The sequence below is a fragment of the Falco punctatus genome, assembly GCF_963210335.1.
Source record: "Falco punctatus genome assembly, chromosome: 11".
NCBI classification, from domain to species: Eukaryota; Metazoa; Chordata; class Aves; order Falconiformes; family Falconidae; genus Falco; species Falco punctatus.
In genome coordinates this window covers 19,473,918-19,489,799 of record NC_137591.1, presented here as the reverse complement: position 1 = coordinate 19,489,799, position 15,882 = coordinate 19,473,918, and the positions used below count along the sequence as shown (strand labels likewise).

Genomic DNA, 15,882 nt, shown 5'->3' with positions numbered 1-15,882 from the left:
ACTCACACAATAATCAAATATATAATCCAGTTCATAGATGCAATCACTAGAAACAAGACAGCAATTTAAAAATAATTTAATAGTCTCTAAACTGCTGAAGTTCTTAGCATCCATCTTTATAGTTGTCACCATCATTAATTTAATTTGTTCTACTTGCATTTTTAAATCATGCTGAGATACAATATACTAATATATCTTAATAATCATACTTTTAAATAAGCCTATATGAAGTGCTTTGTTTGATACAGAACTTTGTTACTCACGGGTATTACAAATATCTCATATCAAGCATTCCAAACTCAACAACAAACTAAAATGTTACTCAAAATATTTTTCCTCATGCCACAAAATAGTTTTCCCCATTTCAACAAACAAGTGGAGATATTACAAAACACACTTATCACATCTGCATCGTCATCTCTGATTTCCGAATCTGTGTATCTTAGAAACAACTCTATTACTTTATACAACTGTAATGCTTAAACTAACAGCTTTTTTGCAATAAAATGGATGCAATAGGTAAAGAACTCAAATAGAACCAAGCAGATTCCCAGTAACTATGGCAGAATACTGAATAGCAGTAAAACTGGGCCACAACATCAATAAATACACAACTAGTATATAAATACTGAGGTGAAATCAAGCATGTAAGATCATGGAGAAAATACTCAGTAAGGACTTGTTTTTCAAGCTATAAATTAGGATCCCTAATATTAATGCAGGGTAACAGCATACCAAGTGTAATTCAAATTAACTACTTACAGCTGAAACAGTAAACGGTTTCCAGCCAGATTAATGTAATTGGATGAGCTGTACTACCTTCTGTGTCAGCTAGTATTAAATACGGCTTTGCTGGAAATATCTTGTCATATACTGTCCTTAAGGGTTAAAGCCAAAAGATAGAAACTGCACATTAAAGCACTATATAAAACCTATCTACCATTGTTCCTACTCAAAAAAGTTAAAGCAATGACTGCTATTGAGAAGTGTTCTTTGTTGGAAATACTGGTTATGAAAGCCTGCTGCAGCATTAACATGGAAGCCTTCGGTAACACCTTTTTAAATAATGCGATGTTTTATACCATATAACTGAGATAAACCACAGCTCATACAAAGCCCAGAAGAAAACAGAGAGCATGCCATACTGCAAAAGACCTTCTCAGAAATAACTTTACATAACTAGTACTTCCTCATTGCTAACTTGCAATGCTAACTCTTTGTCTACTTTCCTCATAAAACAGAAGTTAATACTAGGCAGAAGACAGAAACTTACGCTGCTGAAGCAACTGAATGAATTGTAACTCTTAAGAGATAAAAAGACTATGAATAGAAACAACAAAAGACGATAGTCTAAAACTAAAAATGGAGCAAGTAAATTATTAGGAACTTCTATCAAATAAAGGTAAAAACCCTTGTTTTCATGAAAAAAGAAAAGCAGAACTTCATGGCAAAAAATTGCTTAGTATGTTAGGGTACCATTTCATGGAGCTCATGGAGCATACTTACTACTGCATTAGCTTTGTTTAGTAGCAGAGAATATTGAAAGGATCCAACTTCAAGCAAAGCCTTAAACTCTTTACTTATGACAGGAATATACAGACATTTATTTAGATTTTTCAAGTGCCCTCATCAGCTCTCTACAAAACAAAATAACATCTCAAAATAAAATGGTCTCTTGCAACAAGGTTACACTGCATACTATATTCCTTTGAGATAACTGAAATCAACTGGAAATAAACAAAAAATTTGCAAAGTGCTCTCAAAGAAGTGCTCTAAAACTCATCACTTTACTTAATGAACAAAAACCTTTTTACACCATATGAAACATTGTTTTATGTTGATTGCTTTAGGATGGATGAAGCCTGCCAAGTGTTCTGTCCTTCCTTTGTATTTTATTATTGTGACCAATAACAAGACAAAAAAACCCAGAAGTTTAAAAAAATGCATCACTCATTCCTCAATATATATAGCCAGAACTGAAAAGAATGTATTCCACAACAGACTTACAGTGAAATGAATTACTCAAATGTTATCTATAAATCCACTGAGTTTATTAACAAGTTTGAGAGTACACTGTATTAAGAGAAATTAACAATCTAAGAAAGCCAGGAAGAAACAACATTATGTAAAATTATGCTGTCTTCCTAACAGAGTAACTGGTACCCGTCCTGAAAGTATCACAGACAACACCAAACACCTATCAGATTAACTTGGTGATACAGGAGCATGATCCTCTTCCCACAAATGACCAGAAGTCAGCAAAAAAATTTTCCAAATAACCTAATGAAGAAAAACAGTCATGGAAGCCACAAGCTTCAGGTTAGACCTACGGTCTGATTATGCCTGCATGATAAAAGTTTGAAATGCCAAGTACAAAGTACTAGAAACAGTCTATCAAGATCGTAAGAAACATTTACATATATGGCCTTTTGTTAGAAATCCACTGTTCTCAGTTTCCCAGCATCCAGTATAGATAAACTAGTAGCAGTACTCCCACCTAAGGTCTATATAAAGATGAAACAACAGCCCTCCTTTCAGAATTAAAACTTGACATTGGAACTTGTGTTTGAAGCACTGATATTCCACGGTATCTAGTTACTGAAAAAAGCATGAATGCCAGCCATTCACTACTATCACCTTCAGTTGATTACATAGTTTCCCAAAAATTGCACGGCATTTTATACAAATGATGTCAAGATGTGTTCATTACACAGCCCACAATTACAGCCCCACAGTATTAAATCACAACATGGAAAAATGTTTTATTTAACAATAACTAAGCATAAATATCACTAGCATCTCATCTTTAAGACTTTATTTTAAACCTGTAAGAAAATTACTTCAGTTCAACTATTGAAACTTCAGTGAAACCAAATTATATCCCCTCAGAACCAAAGTAACTGAAAGTCACCGGGTGCTATGCCACAAAGAGCAGCTAGCACACAGCCTGTCATTGGGTTTGTTTGCACTTACCAAGGTTTTACAAGACTCCAATTCCAATCCAGTGATTGAATGCTTCCTCCAGCAGAAACTTCTTAGTTAAGACACAACTACTCCTACCTCACTATTTCCCGCTCAGGAATGTGTAAGATAAAGCTGAAACTCTGGGAATCACACTTGTATCTTTCAAGGGCTAGGCTAGTGCCAGAGGAACTGCAACACTGCTCTGAGGAAGAGACAACCATTACACTCCCTAGCACCAAAGTAAAATGTTTCTTAAAAAGTCATTTAAGAAAGTTGTCCTTGTTATTAGAGAGTGATCAGTCACGAAAAAACTTTATCAGAGCCTCAAACTCAGGGAGAAAGGTTAAAAAAATGTAGGTTAGGTTAAAAAAATGTAGGTTATATGAGTGCAATACTACAGCAGGAATGAGAATGTGACAAGGAACACAAAAGGCCTCGCAGCTTTTACAAAACAAAGCAGCAATCAAGCTAAACCAAAACAAATAATCCACAACCCTTACTTCCGTAGTCTCAAACCCAAAGACTTAATCAGACCGCCACACCTCTTGCTACAGAAGCAAATATTTGAGTATCATACAAAGAGTCGAGATACTTCACAAAATTGCCTGGCTTGCTTCACACGGTGACATTTCTATGCAAGTTTCATGGAACTATACTTCTACATTCCCCTTACATTACTTATGAAGTAGAAAAATCCCAGGCATTTGGATTTGCCTAGCAAGTTACTATTTATTTTCAAGAAACAATTTTTTTTTTCTTTTTAAAAAATGCCATCTACTTAGATATGAGACCTAACCAGATACTCTAGTCAGGTTTTTCCCATTTTATTATCACATGCTGAAGAACCTTTCAACACAAGTTCATCCTTTCCCCTCCTCCAAACAAATTTGTAACATCTTGACCATATTACACAGATCTCAAATGTCATCATCTACTGTTTAACAAATGTCCCAGATAATAATAAACATAGCTATGAAGACAAAACCTTTAATTAATATTTAATTTTAAATCATTTGAGAGTAAAATCTGCACCATTCATAAACCCAAATACTAACCTATATCCTTGTTCTACTAAATCCCAGTTTACAGCAAAACCCATAAGCCTAAAAGAAATCCCATTAAATAATTAAAGAAAATAACAAAGCATGGGTAATTTTTGCTCATTTAAATAATGCAGCACAACAACTACAATCTACAGGTAGAGCCAGGGAGCTTAGATGCAAAGTGGTAACTCAAGATATACTGCACATTTAACCACAGAAACACACTGGAGGGGCCAGACAGGGTGAAAAAGAAAACCTGTACCTTTCCTTTCACCTGAGCACTTAACTTCTTCCCTGAAACTCAAATCTATGTTCTATCCTAAGACTTGCTAACAATTTCTACACTATCTTTTTTGAAAAACCAGGCTCCTTCTAACCATTCCAATAGCTGCAATCTTTATCCACGCTCTATCCATCCAATTTCTTAATTACAGCAACACCCTCTTCTCTGCTATTGAGAGATCATCACTTCACTCACATTGGTTTCTTGAGTGTTATCTCTCCCTGTCTCCTTGCATCCTTCTCTATCGCATCAAACATTAGCTTCTTAACCTCACTTTCAAGGGCACTGCAGGCTGATTCCAGCTCTATTACCTCATTATAGCAAAGGATTACTGTTTTCTTTTCATGAGACTCCAACACTCCCTTGCATATTTCAACAAGTATTTCCTGCATCCTCTTAGGCTGCTTATGCGCTAATCCCCTGCAAACACCACGAAGGTCCACCCCGCTGCTATCCTTTGCTTGCAAGGCTTACCTAAAGAAACAGTTAAGATGCTGCCTTTGGGATCACTGCCCATCATGCTGAACAGTATTTGGGTTTGCACACTGACATGTGGCAGGATCATTAAAAGACCCATCTTCTGCTGGAATTGAAAGTTAGCTGAATTGGGGATGGTCTTTATACTCTGTATTTGTACAGAACGCAGCACAACACAAACCTGCTATGGGACTAACAGTTCTAGCACTACATAAATACAAGCAAAATACACTCCAACTATCGATTACAGATGTCAAATACCCTAAACATTCCTCTCATTGCAACTGACTTCATATAGTGGGGAAAACTGCAGGACAACAACTAGACGTTACAACAGATAGCTGAACAGGGACATTTATACACTTGTTGTAAGAAAAAAGAAAAAAAAAACTGTTAGGCATTAGAAACATTACAGCTCTACCAGAATATTCCTCTGGTGCAGAAAGCCAGCTGCACCATAGCACAGGTATTGCCCTGGGTTCACGCATATCAATTATTTTCCTACTGACAGCCACAAGAAAACACTGTGCCAGCTAGAGCAAATGCTTCTTTGAAAACATCATTAGAAAAGCGAATCATTGTTTACCTTCTTTGAAAGAAATTAAGCACCTGAGGGAAAACCAAAGTGTGCAAGAAGCATACCCACATTCACAGAAACCCTCCTCTGCCAACCAGAATTTACAAAGTGAGGCTTTCACATCCACCTGAGTTGGGCACCCGTCGTAAGAAAAAATCCAGCAATCAAATGCTGTCTTTCCAAAGGACTTACAAAGCACATAAAGGTCCAAAAGGCACACCCATCGTCATCACCTTCACTCACATCTGGTTCCCCCATAGATGCCAAAAGTAAGACTGCCTCTCAACTCTCCAGTGCAATTGCTGTCATATTTCACAAGTTCTTCAGTACTTAAATTCAAGTGGATGCCATTTCATTGCACAATGTTGAAAAACAAAGTTGTTTACTTAATACGGAACTACAAAAAAGCTTGTTGTACTATTTTTTGTGTACCAGCTGATGAGAAGTGATTTGCACAGCACCTGCCTCCTGAATAAATACTTGCTAAGCATTAAGCATTACATGAATAGACACTGCAAAATGGTGAACCTTCCTGTTAGTACACAGCAGATTTTACCCATTCAAGTGAAGAGTTTTAAATGGTTACTTTGAGTAGCCAGTCTGATCAAAGACAATCAGAACAAGTTACTAGAATCCATTGCTTTTTGTGTTTTGCTTCTAACATTTTAAAACATTATACTGCTTTACACTTACACATTAAAGAATGCTGAAGTATTCTACAAATGCAGATATTGTAACAATGTAAGTTTTATTTAATTAAAAAATTCAAACTTTATTCCAATTTTACAACCCAACTAACAGAGACAAAAAGTAAGTTTACTTGCCCAAGACCACACAAGCATTCCACAGTAAAGCCCAAGAAAAATTCAGGTCTTGAGATATTAGCTCACTGTGAGACTGCACTTCTCCTTTGAAAGATATAGAAAGTGACACAACTATGTACAAATCACAACACCAGAAAGCACTTTTAGCAGGCCAATGTCCTTTTTACTGTAAATAACAAAGCAGAAGCTCAGTTCTAACTAAAAAAAAAATAATCAAGGAAAAGGTATTCATGAATCTCACATGTCACTATTTCAGATTTCAATACAACTGAAATTAACAAAAAAATAAGTACACCTGAAATTAAGCCCTTTCTTGTCACTTGGCAGGAAATACAGTACTGCTGCCACTCCTCTCTTAGAATAGAACTTGTAGTTGAGAAAAACCAGCAACTCAGACTAACAAATTTAATGCAGATAATTCCATAAACAAAGTCAGTGTCGAAGGTCCACGTTTTAATGAAAACCAGAAGAATTCATTAGCATAATACTTTTTTTGCTTCTCCTCCCATCCAGCTGAAGCACTGACATGCATCTGAAGACAAACTTCTAAACCTTCTGCCAAGAGAGCACTGGGACCGGGGTACGTAAACTCACTAGGGGCAAAATGAAACAAGCTGATTGGAATGTCAGCTTTCACTGAACAATTTGTTCACCAACGCAAGGAAAAAGCTGAACATTATCTGGACTTTGGGGATTCTTCTGCTACCAAAAAGAATTAAAGTTGCTGAAAAAGTATGCACACGTGTGCTATGAACAACAAAAAATTAATCTGAAATGTTAAAGAACTTCCCCTCAAAAAAAAACAAACCAAAAACCAAACCAACAAAACCCCCAACAACCACAACAAAAACCCTCCAAAATTCTATTACTGGCTTTACCAAGCACGCTAAAAAGCTGCTCTGCAAATGTAAGGTCTGAAGTATTTAACTACTGCGTTAATAACAGTCTCACCCAGATCAATCCAGTGTTAAGAATTAATTTAAATACCCAAATGAACTTTTAGATTTACCACAGTAGATCTGCAGCACCAGTGACAACTCTACACAAGCATTAACAGAAACCTCCTATCTTCCAGTATTTACTTGTGAACTGCTGAAAGCACAAATCCCCTACTTGGACACACCTCACCAAGAATGGAAACCTGAGCACCCTGACAACACACTTTTCTCTACTTAGTTTCCTCCATCCTAAGTTCCGACAGATTTGCCATTCCAAAGGTTCATTATCTTGAAAGACACACACTTTAAAAAAGTCCTCTGCTACAGACACACACTTTAAAAAAGTCCTCTGCTAGGTTAAGATAAAAGTCCTTGCCATCTCAACCAACCTCCTGCTATCCTCACCCAGGAAATCAAACTGCCAGCTGTAGCATCTAGAATCTTGATATAGGCAACTCTCAGGTTTTGTATTATGAGTAAGGATACTACACACGTTTTTTTACGTGACAGAAATATTTTTCCAGCATTCAGCATTTCCAGACTAGTGAAGTCCCTCATATATTCACACAAACTTCCTTGAAGAGCACAGACATACATAAGTGGGACCATAAATAAAAACAGATGCCATTTTAATAGATATCAGGTGATAAACAGTTTTCAAAACTGAAAAAATACTTTCTAAACAGATACTCAAGGGCACAAACATATGCCTTCTTAAATTAAATTATGTTCAACCTCAAAACCAAACTGATAAAGTCTCAAGCCAATGACTCACCCCTTCCTGGAAACATCAGTAAAAAAGGTCAGATGTTTATGAACCAGACAATTGCTGGAAAAATGCAGACAAACATTATTTCTAACTAAAATTTGACATAACTGTTTTCATTCCAGAGCTTGAAGTAACTACACATTCAATAGTCAAGTACTTAATCCTTACATAGCTTTCTATTTGGAAATCTCAGAGGTCTCACAAGGATGAGATAAGCTGCACCATACTCCTTGTAAAAGACTGTAGCCTCGCAGAGGTTAAGCATTTTATCCAGTATCTTACCCATGACAGAGGGAATGCATAGCCATCCTATGCATCTGGAAAACTCTGCAATTTCATACTTTAGCCACAAGACACATTCCTTGCACACATCTGCAGACCACAACAGCAAGAACACTGGATGAAAAGAGAATCCATACCACTTGTAATCCTTGGGTTAACTGAAGAAGAAGTCAAGGACAATAACCATCCAGGTTTCATCTCACAAACATCTACATATTAAACAGAATATTGCCTTTAACACAGTGTATATGTTAGCAAACCGGAAAAGAAGTTTACACAAGATTAAGATTCAAAAGCACAGAAGAACTTCCAGATGGGATATGGTTTGGTATTTACAACTGCTGACAATGTTTTTTTTAACTGGTTAAAAACACAATTTACTAGCATTAACAATACTAGTGACTACATAACCACACAGTCATATTAATTGTAGAGAAGGGTTTCTCAGTTTCAAACTGCCTTGAAAAAAATTTATTTAGCTAAAAAAAAAATAATCAAATTTTGTAATCTAGTAAACAAAAATACAAGAAATTATTACAACAGAAATATGCTACATAATACTTAGCTATTTTTTGAAGTCAACTTTTCCTTATTTACATTCTGTGGATGTTTTCCATACAATTAAACTTGGTAATTTCTAAGATTAGACAACATCACACAAATTTATCTTCTTCTACAAAAAGAGAACATGATTTTAAAACAAGAAGGAAACAATGTCTGAAACAGGCATCGAAAGCGTAAGAGAATTTTTAACAGCTTTTGAAAAACTACTGAAGCAACTGAGAATTATTTAATATTTTTGTAAATAGAACTTGGGTTTAGGCATGGAATGAATTTTGTTTAAGGAAAGATTAAAAGAGCACATCACCAAATATACTTTGATCTTTCTTTGGTCCAACATAACTCATTTCCAAAATAGTATTCTACACTGCCAGTGGTTTCTTAATTATAAAAGATGGCGTGCATCTGGCCCCCAAGGAGCTCACAACAATAGTATCATTAAAACTTCTATAGCCTTTTTTTTTAATCATGAAATCTTCACACAAAAGCCCTCAGCAAAATTTCTGCTTTAAATATTTATCAAGAGGTGAGAAACAGATGGTTAGACTGGTTTTACAGACTGAAAACGTTCTGACATGGTATTCAAACTCTTTTTCTGCCAACTGCTATTAAGGGGTTCAGAGGTTCGAAAGACAGAATGTGCATTAGAAGTTGAAAAACATCCTTCCTGATTTTTTTTAGAGACAGCACAAACCCTTTAATTAATTTCCAAGGAAGCCACTTCAGACTGCCAATCACAGTTTTACTTGTCTCCACTCATTAAGCCAAGAACTTCATTATCAACTATCTTCCAGTCTCCAAAGCACAGCGAGCCTTTAGAATCAAAGCAACTGTACTACATATTCAATTTAGCTGCATAAAAACCCAAGACAACAATTACCAGATACATTTTGTTAAATATTCTACGCTAATGTTATTTGTACACTTTACGCCCATCACAAAAGGAACTCCAGATGTACAGAAACATACACACTGAACAGATGCTCATGCTGTGTAGATTCTTTAACATATCATAATCCATCATTTTCATCTCCAAATGTTTAAAGTTACTAAAAAAAAAATAAAAAATATCAATTTTAGTTCCATTCACCTATTCTTGCCTTAGATACGGCAGCTCAGTTTGACAAAAGTCAGACGGGCGCCTTACAAAGCAAGTACACAAGTCTGCCCAGGACTCCAATGTGTAAACCCTCTCACTGCCCATGAGGTGAACAGAAGCATGCTGTATCTGAAAAAAGCACGTTAAAAAGAAACTTAGAACTCTGAAAAGTGTATTGTATCTAAATAAACAGCAACAATTTTTTATTACCAATGAAGTACAACGATGCTACTTTGCGATTACGTGCCCCCTTTCATGAGACAATTACTGCTTTACAAACATTACCTAGGAAAAAGTTCAATACTACAAACAGGTAAATTTAGCACACAACAGTCAAATTCTCAGAAAACATAATTTCAACTGGATTACAGAAGACTAGACTTCCCAGTTCTCACTACTGTTCTAACCATTAACAGAATATTACCACGCAAGGTAGTTCACCGAAGTATCTTAGTTTTTGTGTGGATATACCATAAAGAATATGCTGCAGAGTGACCACAAAGGTAACTGCACTGATGAGAATAAAACTGTTTGTGGAATAATACTTCCAAAATTGATCAAAATTTTTTGTTGTGATAAAAAAGCATAAAAGGGGAATATATTTACACAGCATAGAAAACGTAGAATGAAATGGTTCTAATGACAGGATGGCTTAAATGGATCAACATTTTACTATTAATTGACATAATTTCATACAATGCTATCAAAGGAAACACAACAGGGAGCATGCTGTTCAGCCAGGACATATTGAAAAGTGCTTCAGCCTACTCAAGACATGCATGTTTTGGCCAATGCACATCCACTTCAAAGAATGGTGGTGTACTTAGCAGCTACAGAATATAAAGAATTAGAAAATACTGGCCCATCAAAGAAAATCTTTCCCTTGTCACATCGCTGATGTAACCATTTAATTAGCATATGCATAATTTCAACACTAGAACAACCATATTAAATAAGGACCATATAAATAGCAGGTAGAAGTTGCTTCCCTCATCCCCTGATTTTTCTTCTGGCTCCTTGTCTCTAAATCCATCCATGCATAGTTTTTACTTTATCAGAAATAGCATAAAGCGCAAGACTCCAGGGGGAAAAAAATATAATGAGAACTGTAAATCAGCATAAAATACCAATAAACAGCATCAAGAGATACAATTTGATAAGGCAGGATTAAGGAGATATTAAAATACCTGATACAAAATCACTGAATCTGCCTCAGTAAATCAGCAAAGCCTACACGCGTATTTGCAAACTTTCTAAAAAACTATCATGTAGATACCAGTCTTAATACTGAAAATCTCCACTTTATGACTACAGGTGCAAGCACTAATGAGGGAGAGTTTTAGGTTCAACGAGGTCTCCAGAAAACGTGTGCAGCTCTCCACAGCTGGTGACCCTTAACACCATGATTTCCTAGTGCCCTGCTGCCATTAGCAAACCCGGGGCAGCTTGGGGTGCCTTCTGAAGCTGCACTGATGCTAGCAACAGGGAATGATGAGGTAAAAGCTACAATGGAACACACATCTAATGGTTTATTTACTCCTTGTTCAGAGCCCTGTCTTTGAAGCTTCACAAACGCTGGTTTTCCTTGTGTTTTTAACCTACGTTTAAGCTAATTTTTAATGAGTTTTTGAAATTATTTTTAATCTTTATTTGCTCAACACAAGTTGTTAAAACAACTAAGGTTTGATATTCTTCTCAACCTGTAAGAGAAACACTGAATATTTTTCCAACTAAGAAAACAGTCTGCTTTGTAACACTAACAGATTTTTCTAAGTATGATTAGCTTCAACAGAAAAAACAACCCATTTAAAAGGTACACTTTGAAGTGAAAACTTGTACTGTCACGGTCTAGTCATATAGTTACAAACAGACCATTTTATGCATAAGTTACCTCATTAGTGTAGAGTTGTAGGCATCGCCTGGTATCAAGCAAAAAAATGTATTAAATTTTGCTGACTTAAAACTGTTGCAGTAAATCTTTTAGCTTAAAATTCTGGCATTATTTCTTCAAAGTAACACGTAAGAATTAGTGACTTAGGAAAGAAACCCATATAGTACGTCTAGATAAAATTCAACTAGTTTCATAAGACTGTGAATGAAACGCCTGTCATTAGAAGGAAGTCTGAGGTCAAAATCCACCTTTTTGTATATGTTCCTTAAGCACATAAGGAAGATAAACACTTTCTTACAAATCTGAATACAAGACAGGCTACAAAACCTTAACTATCATTTACAAGCTGAACAAAGAAAATAGAGACTCTAAAAACAAACTGAGATCAGTACGCTAAAGCGCTGTTTCCTGAAGTGATACATACATAAGTGCTTACAGAAAATTCAGTGCTCCCCTAAAATGCAAAACCCCACTCTTCCAAAACACTGACCTACAACCTCTCATCTGAAGTATATACGAGCACAAGCTACAAAGACACACTTGGGCTACCAGTATAAATCATAGCTTTTACTTACTCCTTACTGTTAATATTACAACAGTTTAATATTTCAGTTTTGTTACAGCAGCACTCTCAGTACTTAACAAGCGCATTTTATCTGAATTCTCAACGTGCCTATAAATCCTAGTTAAGGTGCTGTAGAAAGCACTACAGTAACCCCTAAATACAGGCTTCTCCACATAATGCATTTGATGAAATGCTATTACGTCTTCATTTTGCATAGCCAGACAGGAATTCATTCAGGTGGCTTCAGGAGCTCCACTGGCCCAGCTCCTACAGCCCCCACCTACACCCTCAGTGCAATGCCACCCTGCTTCTGGCTCCCCAGCTCACCCGGGAAATAAGTGTCTCTGTGCTGAGCAATCTCTGCTCCTCTAGCGACCAACAGCCCTATGCTAGAATCTATTGATAGAGAAATTTAATTCAACTTCAAAATTAAAAAAATAAAAAAGGTATAATACTAGGTCCAATTTAAGAGTTCTTGACTAGACTCCAAGCTGCAACGTTTAGCCTTCTGTAATTACTTTTTTCTGAGCCTAAGTATCCGTGCTTCACAATGTTTAAAAGCAAAGAAACGAAAGACAGGCAGCATTTAAAACGGGGCCGTTAAACCCTCGTTACCAGACTTTTTTTGCCTAAGCTTTCCCACGATCGGTGTCAGCTCCAGTTATAGCTGCAGCAGCAGCAGGAAATCTGACAAAGAAAATAAAACATCCCACAGCTGCCCGCGAGCAGACATCGCTGTGTTCGCTGGGGCAGATCCCCCGGGAAAAGCCCCTTCCCTGCTGCCCTCGGCACAGCCCAGGAGCCCCGGCAGGAGCGGGGGTTTCAGAAAGCCCGAAGGCCACGCAGACAGCGGCGCGCAGGGGCCGTGCCTCCCCGCTGCCAGCTCTTCGGGCTTAAAAGAATTTAATGCTAAGCAGCGTCCCGGGGTGCTCCCGGAGACAAAGCCGTGTAGGAGCTGCTTCCAGTTAGGAAGGCCGCGCAGGACGCGGGGCTCGCAGGGCGACCCGGCGGCTCTCGGGAGAGGAGCGGAGCGGCCCCGCCGCCCGGTACGGGCCGCTGCCCCCGGCCGAGGCGCGCCGGGACCCCGCCCCGAGCCGCCCCCCCCCCGAGCCCGCCGCCGGCCCCCGCCGCCCCGCACCGTCCCCTCGTCCGCCCCGAGGGAGGCGGCGGGCGCACACAAAGAGGCCCGACCCGCCGTGACCGTTACCGGGCGGAGGGCGAGGCGGCGCGTGCCCCCTCACACACACACACACCCACACACACACACACACACCCCGCCCCCCCCGCCGTGAGCGCCATGGCCGCGCGAGAAGGCACGCGCTCACCCACACCCCGGACGAGGCGCTCCCCGACCCGCCGCTCCCGCCCCGCCTCAGCTCCCCCGTCCCCGCCGTGGCCGCCACCGCCCTCCGCCGCCCCCAGCCTCCCCCCACCCCCAGACCGCCAGCCCCCCCCGCCCCGCCCGGTGCGCGCCACCCCAGCGTCGAACAAAGCGCCCCGGCGGCCGCCTCGGCTCCGGCCGCCCCGCGCCTGCCCCGGGGAAGCCGCCTCAGCAGACAAGGGGAGGCGGCGAATCCCAGACACAATGAGAGGCGAGCCGGGACTCACCCACAGCTCCGTGCCCCAGCTCATGGCTGCTTCGCGGGCAGCGCCGGCTCCAGCAGAGGCGACGGCTGGTACCAAGCGTCGGGCGGCGGCCGGAGAAGAGGTTCCGCCGGGCAGGGCCGGTGCCCCGGTCACTGGGGAGAGGCGGCGGCGGCGGCAAGCAACGACGTCGCTCCCAGCTCCAGCTCCGCCTGGCGCGGGGAGGGGGCGGCCGCGGAGGAGGCTGGGAGAGGGGCGGGCCCGCCGGGCGGGGAACGGCGCGGGGAGCGGCGGCACCGAGCCGCTGGCGACCGCGCACGGCGGGAACCGGCTCCCGGCGCCGGCTGCGTCGTTACTCGTTAACGGGGAGGAGGGCGCCCGGCGGGAGGCGGCGGCGAGGCCGCGGTGCTTTGTGTGGCGCCCGGCTGCGGGGCCTCCGCGCTGCCCCGGGAAAGCGCTGACTCACGGCCGGCGGGGCGGGCCCGCCCCCTCCCACCGGGCGCGGCGGCGGCGTTGGGTGGCTGTCGCGATCGGTCTGTCACCCCACAGGTGTGTTAGTCCGCCATACATCGGGAAGTTCGGAAATGCGAGGTGACATCAGAGGAAAAACAGCCTCGTGTGATGATGCAGCTGGATGAACCCCGTCTTCGAATGGCTGTTACAGGGAACAGCAACTGGAAGAGGGGTGTGAAATCCTCCTCAGGGGGTATTTTTTTCCACCAAAGTGAAGCTACTAACTGGAAGCAAAGGCTTTGAAAGTCACCCAAATTGAAATGCCCTCCGCCGGCATCAATTTCTTGATTTCCCTCTCATTTTTATAGGTTGCAATAAAAAAAAAAATCAAGCGAAAATACTGCTGTCTTAAAGTCCCTGTATCCTGAAACAAAAATGACTTAAATCCAATCATTTTTTCATTGCCAAGTCACTTTTCACGTAATGTTCCTTCGCATCATGCATATTTCAGGTTTAGTCGTATTTTCTGTATGAAAGGAATTGCAAATTCTTGTAGATAGTTATGAAATTACTGTATTACAATAACATTAACATTAGAATTCATCAAAATAAGCAGGTAAGGTCACAGATCGACAACGTGATTTCTGGAGTGAAATGTTTAAGCCAGCCACATCACATGAGAAATGCATTGGGGTCTGTGGGGATCCACAAAACAAATACACGTGCCAATGCTGCAGTGGCCCACATGGATGTTTGAGGAAGCCAGACTCTGAAGATTCAAATCCACACTTACAGCTGAATTCTGACACATTAATTCAGTTTGTAGATTGCATGCATTACTGAAAATATTCACCATGCAGAACACATGTTGAGGATTCAGGTAATGAATCCTCAGTAAAAAAAAGCAGAAATAAATACTAAAAAAATGAATAAATATATACTTGAATTCACACAACTTAGCATACCTTTCAGGATTAGGAAAAAAATAATTCCCATTAAATGCTGTAAACTTCAACCAACGTTTTGCGTTGCCAGCAGTTTGCCACACACATTTATATGACTCTTCAAATATAATCAGATATAACGAGATAACCTGGTTCAAAACATAATTAACTACAAATTAAGAGAATTTGCTCATTTTATATGCTTTTTAATATATCTCAAATATCTATGCTATAACTTGCTGCTTATGTGTCATAATTTTAGAAAGAAGGATTTCAAAATGTTTAACAACACATTCATATTTTACTGTGCCTTAACCAAGGCTTATAAATGCACCCAACAATCTGGGCACGTTTGGTTTTGGCTGCCTGATTTGGATTTTTTTTTTTTTTTTTTTTTTGGTAAAAGCATAATTTTTAGAAACGAAGTACACTGAACCTTTAAACACGGGGTGAGAGTCCTGACCATTTAAGTGAATTAGAAATTTGCTGGTGGCTTCAAGAGTGCCAGGATTTTTCACTTTCTGATCACTTCAGAAGAACTCATCTTTCCAATTGTTTCAGCTTAGACATCTAAAAATGAACCTTAAAAAGCCTTCAACCTTAGAAGCCCTAATGATGTATTGAAAAT

At 39.9% G+C, this 15,882-nt stretch overlaps 1 protein-coding gene across 3 annotated transcripts in view; it reads right to left on the bottom strand.

Moving 5' to 3' along the window:
- FNBP1L (formin binding protein 1 like) overlaps positions 1-15,617 on the bottom strand; it is a 60,106-nt gene extending 44,489 nt beyond the window's left edge. For 2 of the 3 annotated variants that reach the window (XM_080407112.1, XM_080407113.1), the window contains exon 1: positions 13,882-15,607. In XM_080407112.1, coding sequence (XP_080263238.1) covers positions 13,882-13,905 — 24 coding nt within the window. In that variant the 5' untranslated portion in view covers positions 13,906-15,607. Of the gene's footprint in view, positions 1-13,881 lie in introns of all 3 variants that reach the window. The other variant, XM_080407115.1, reaches the window with a different exon arrangement.
- Positions 15,618-15,882: the final 265 nt, after the last annotated feature.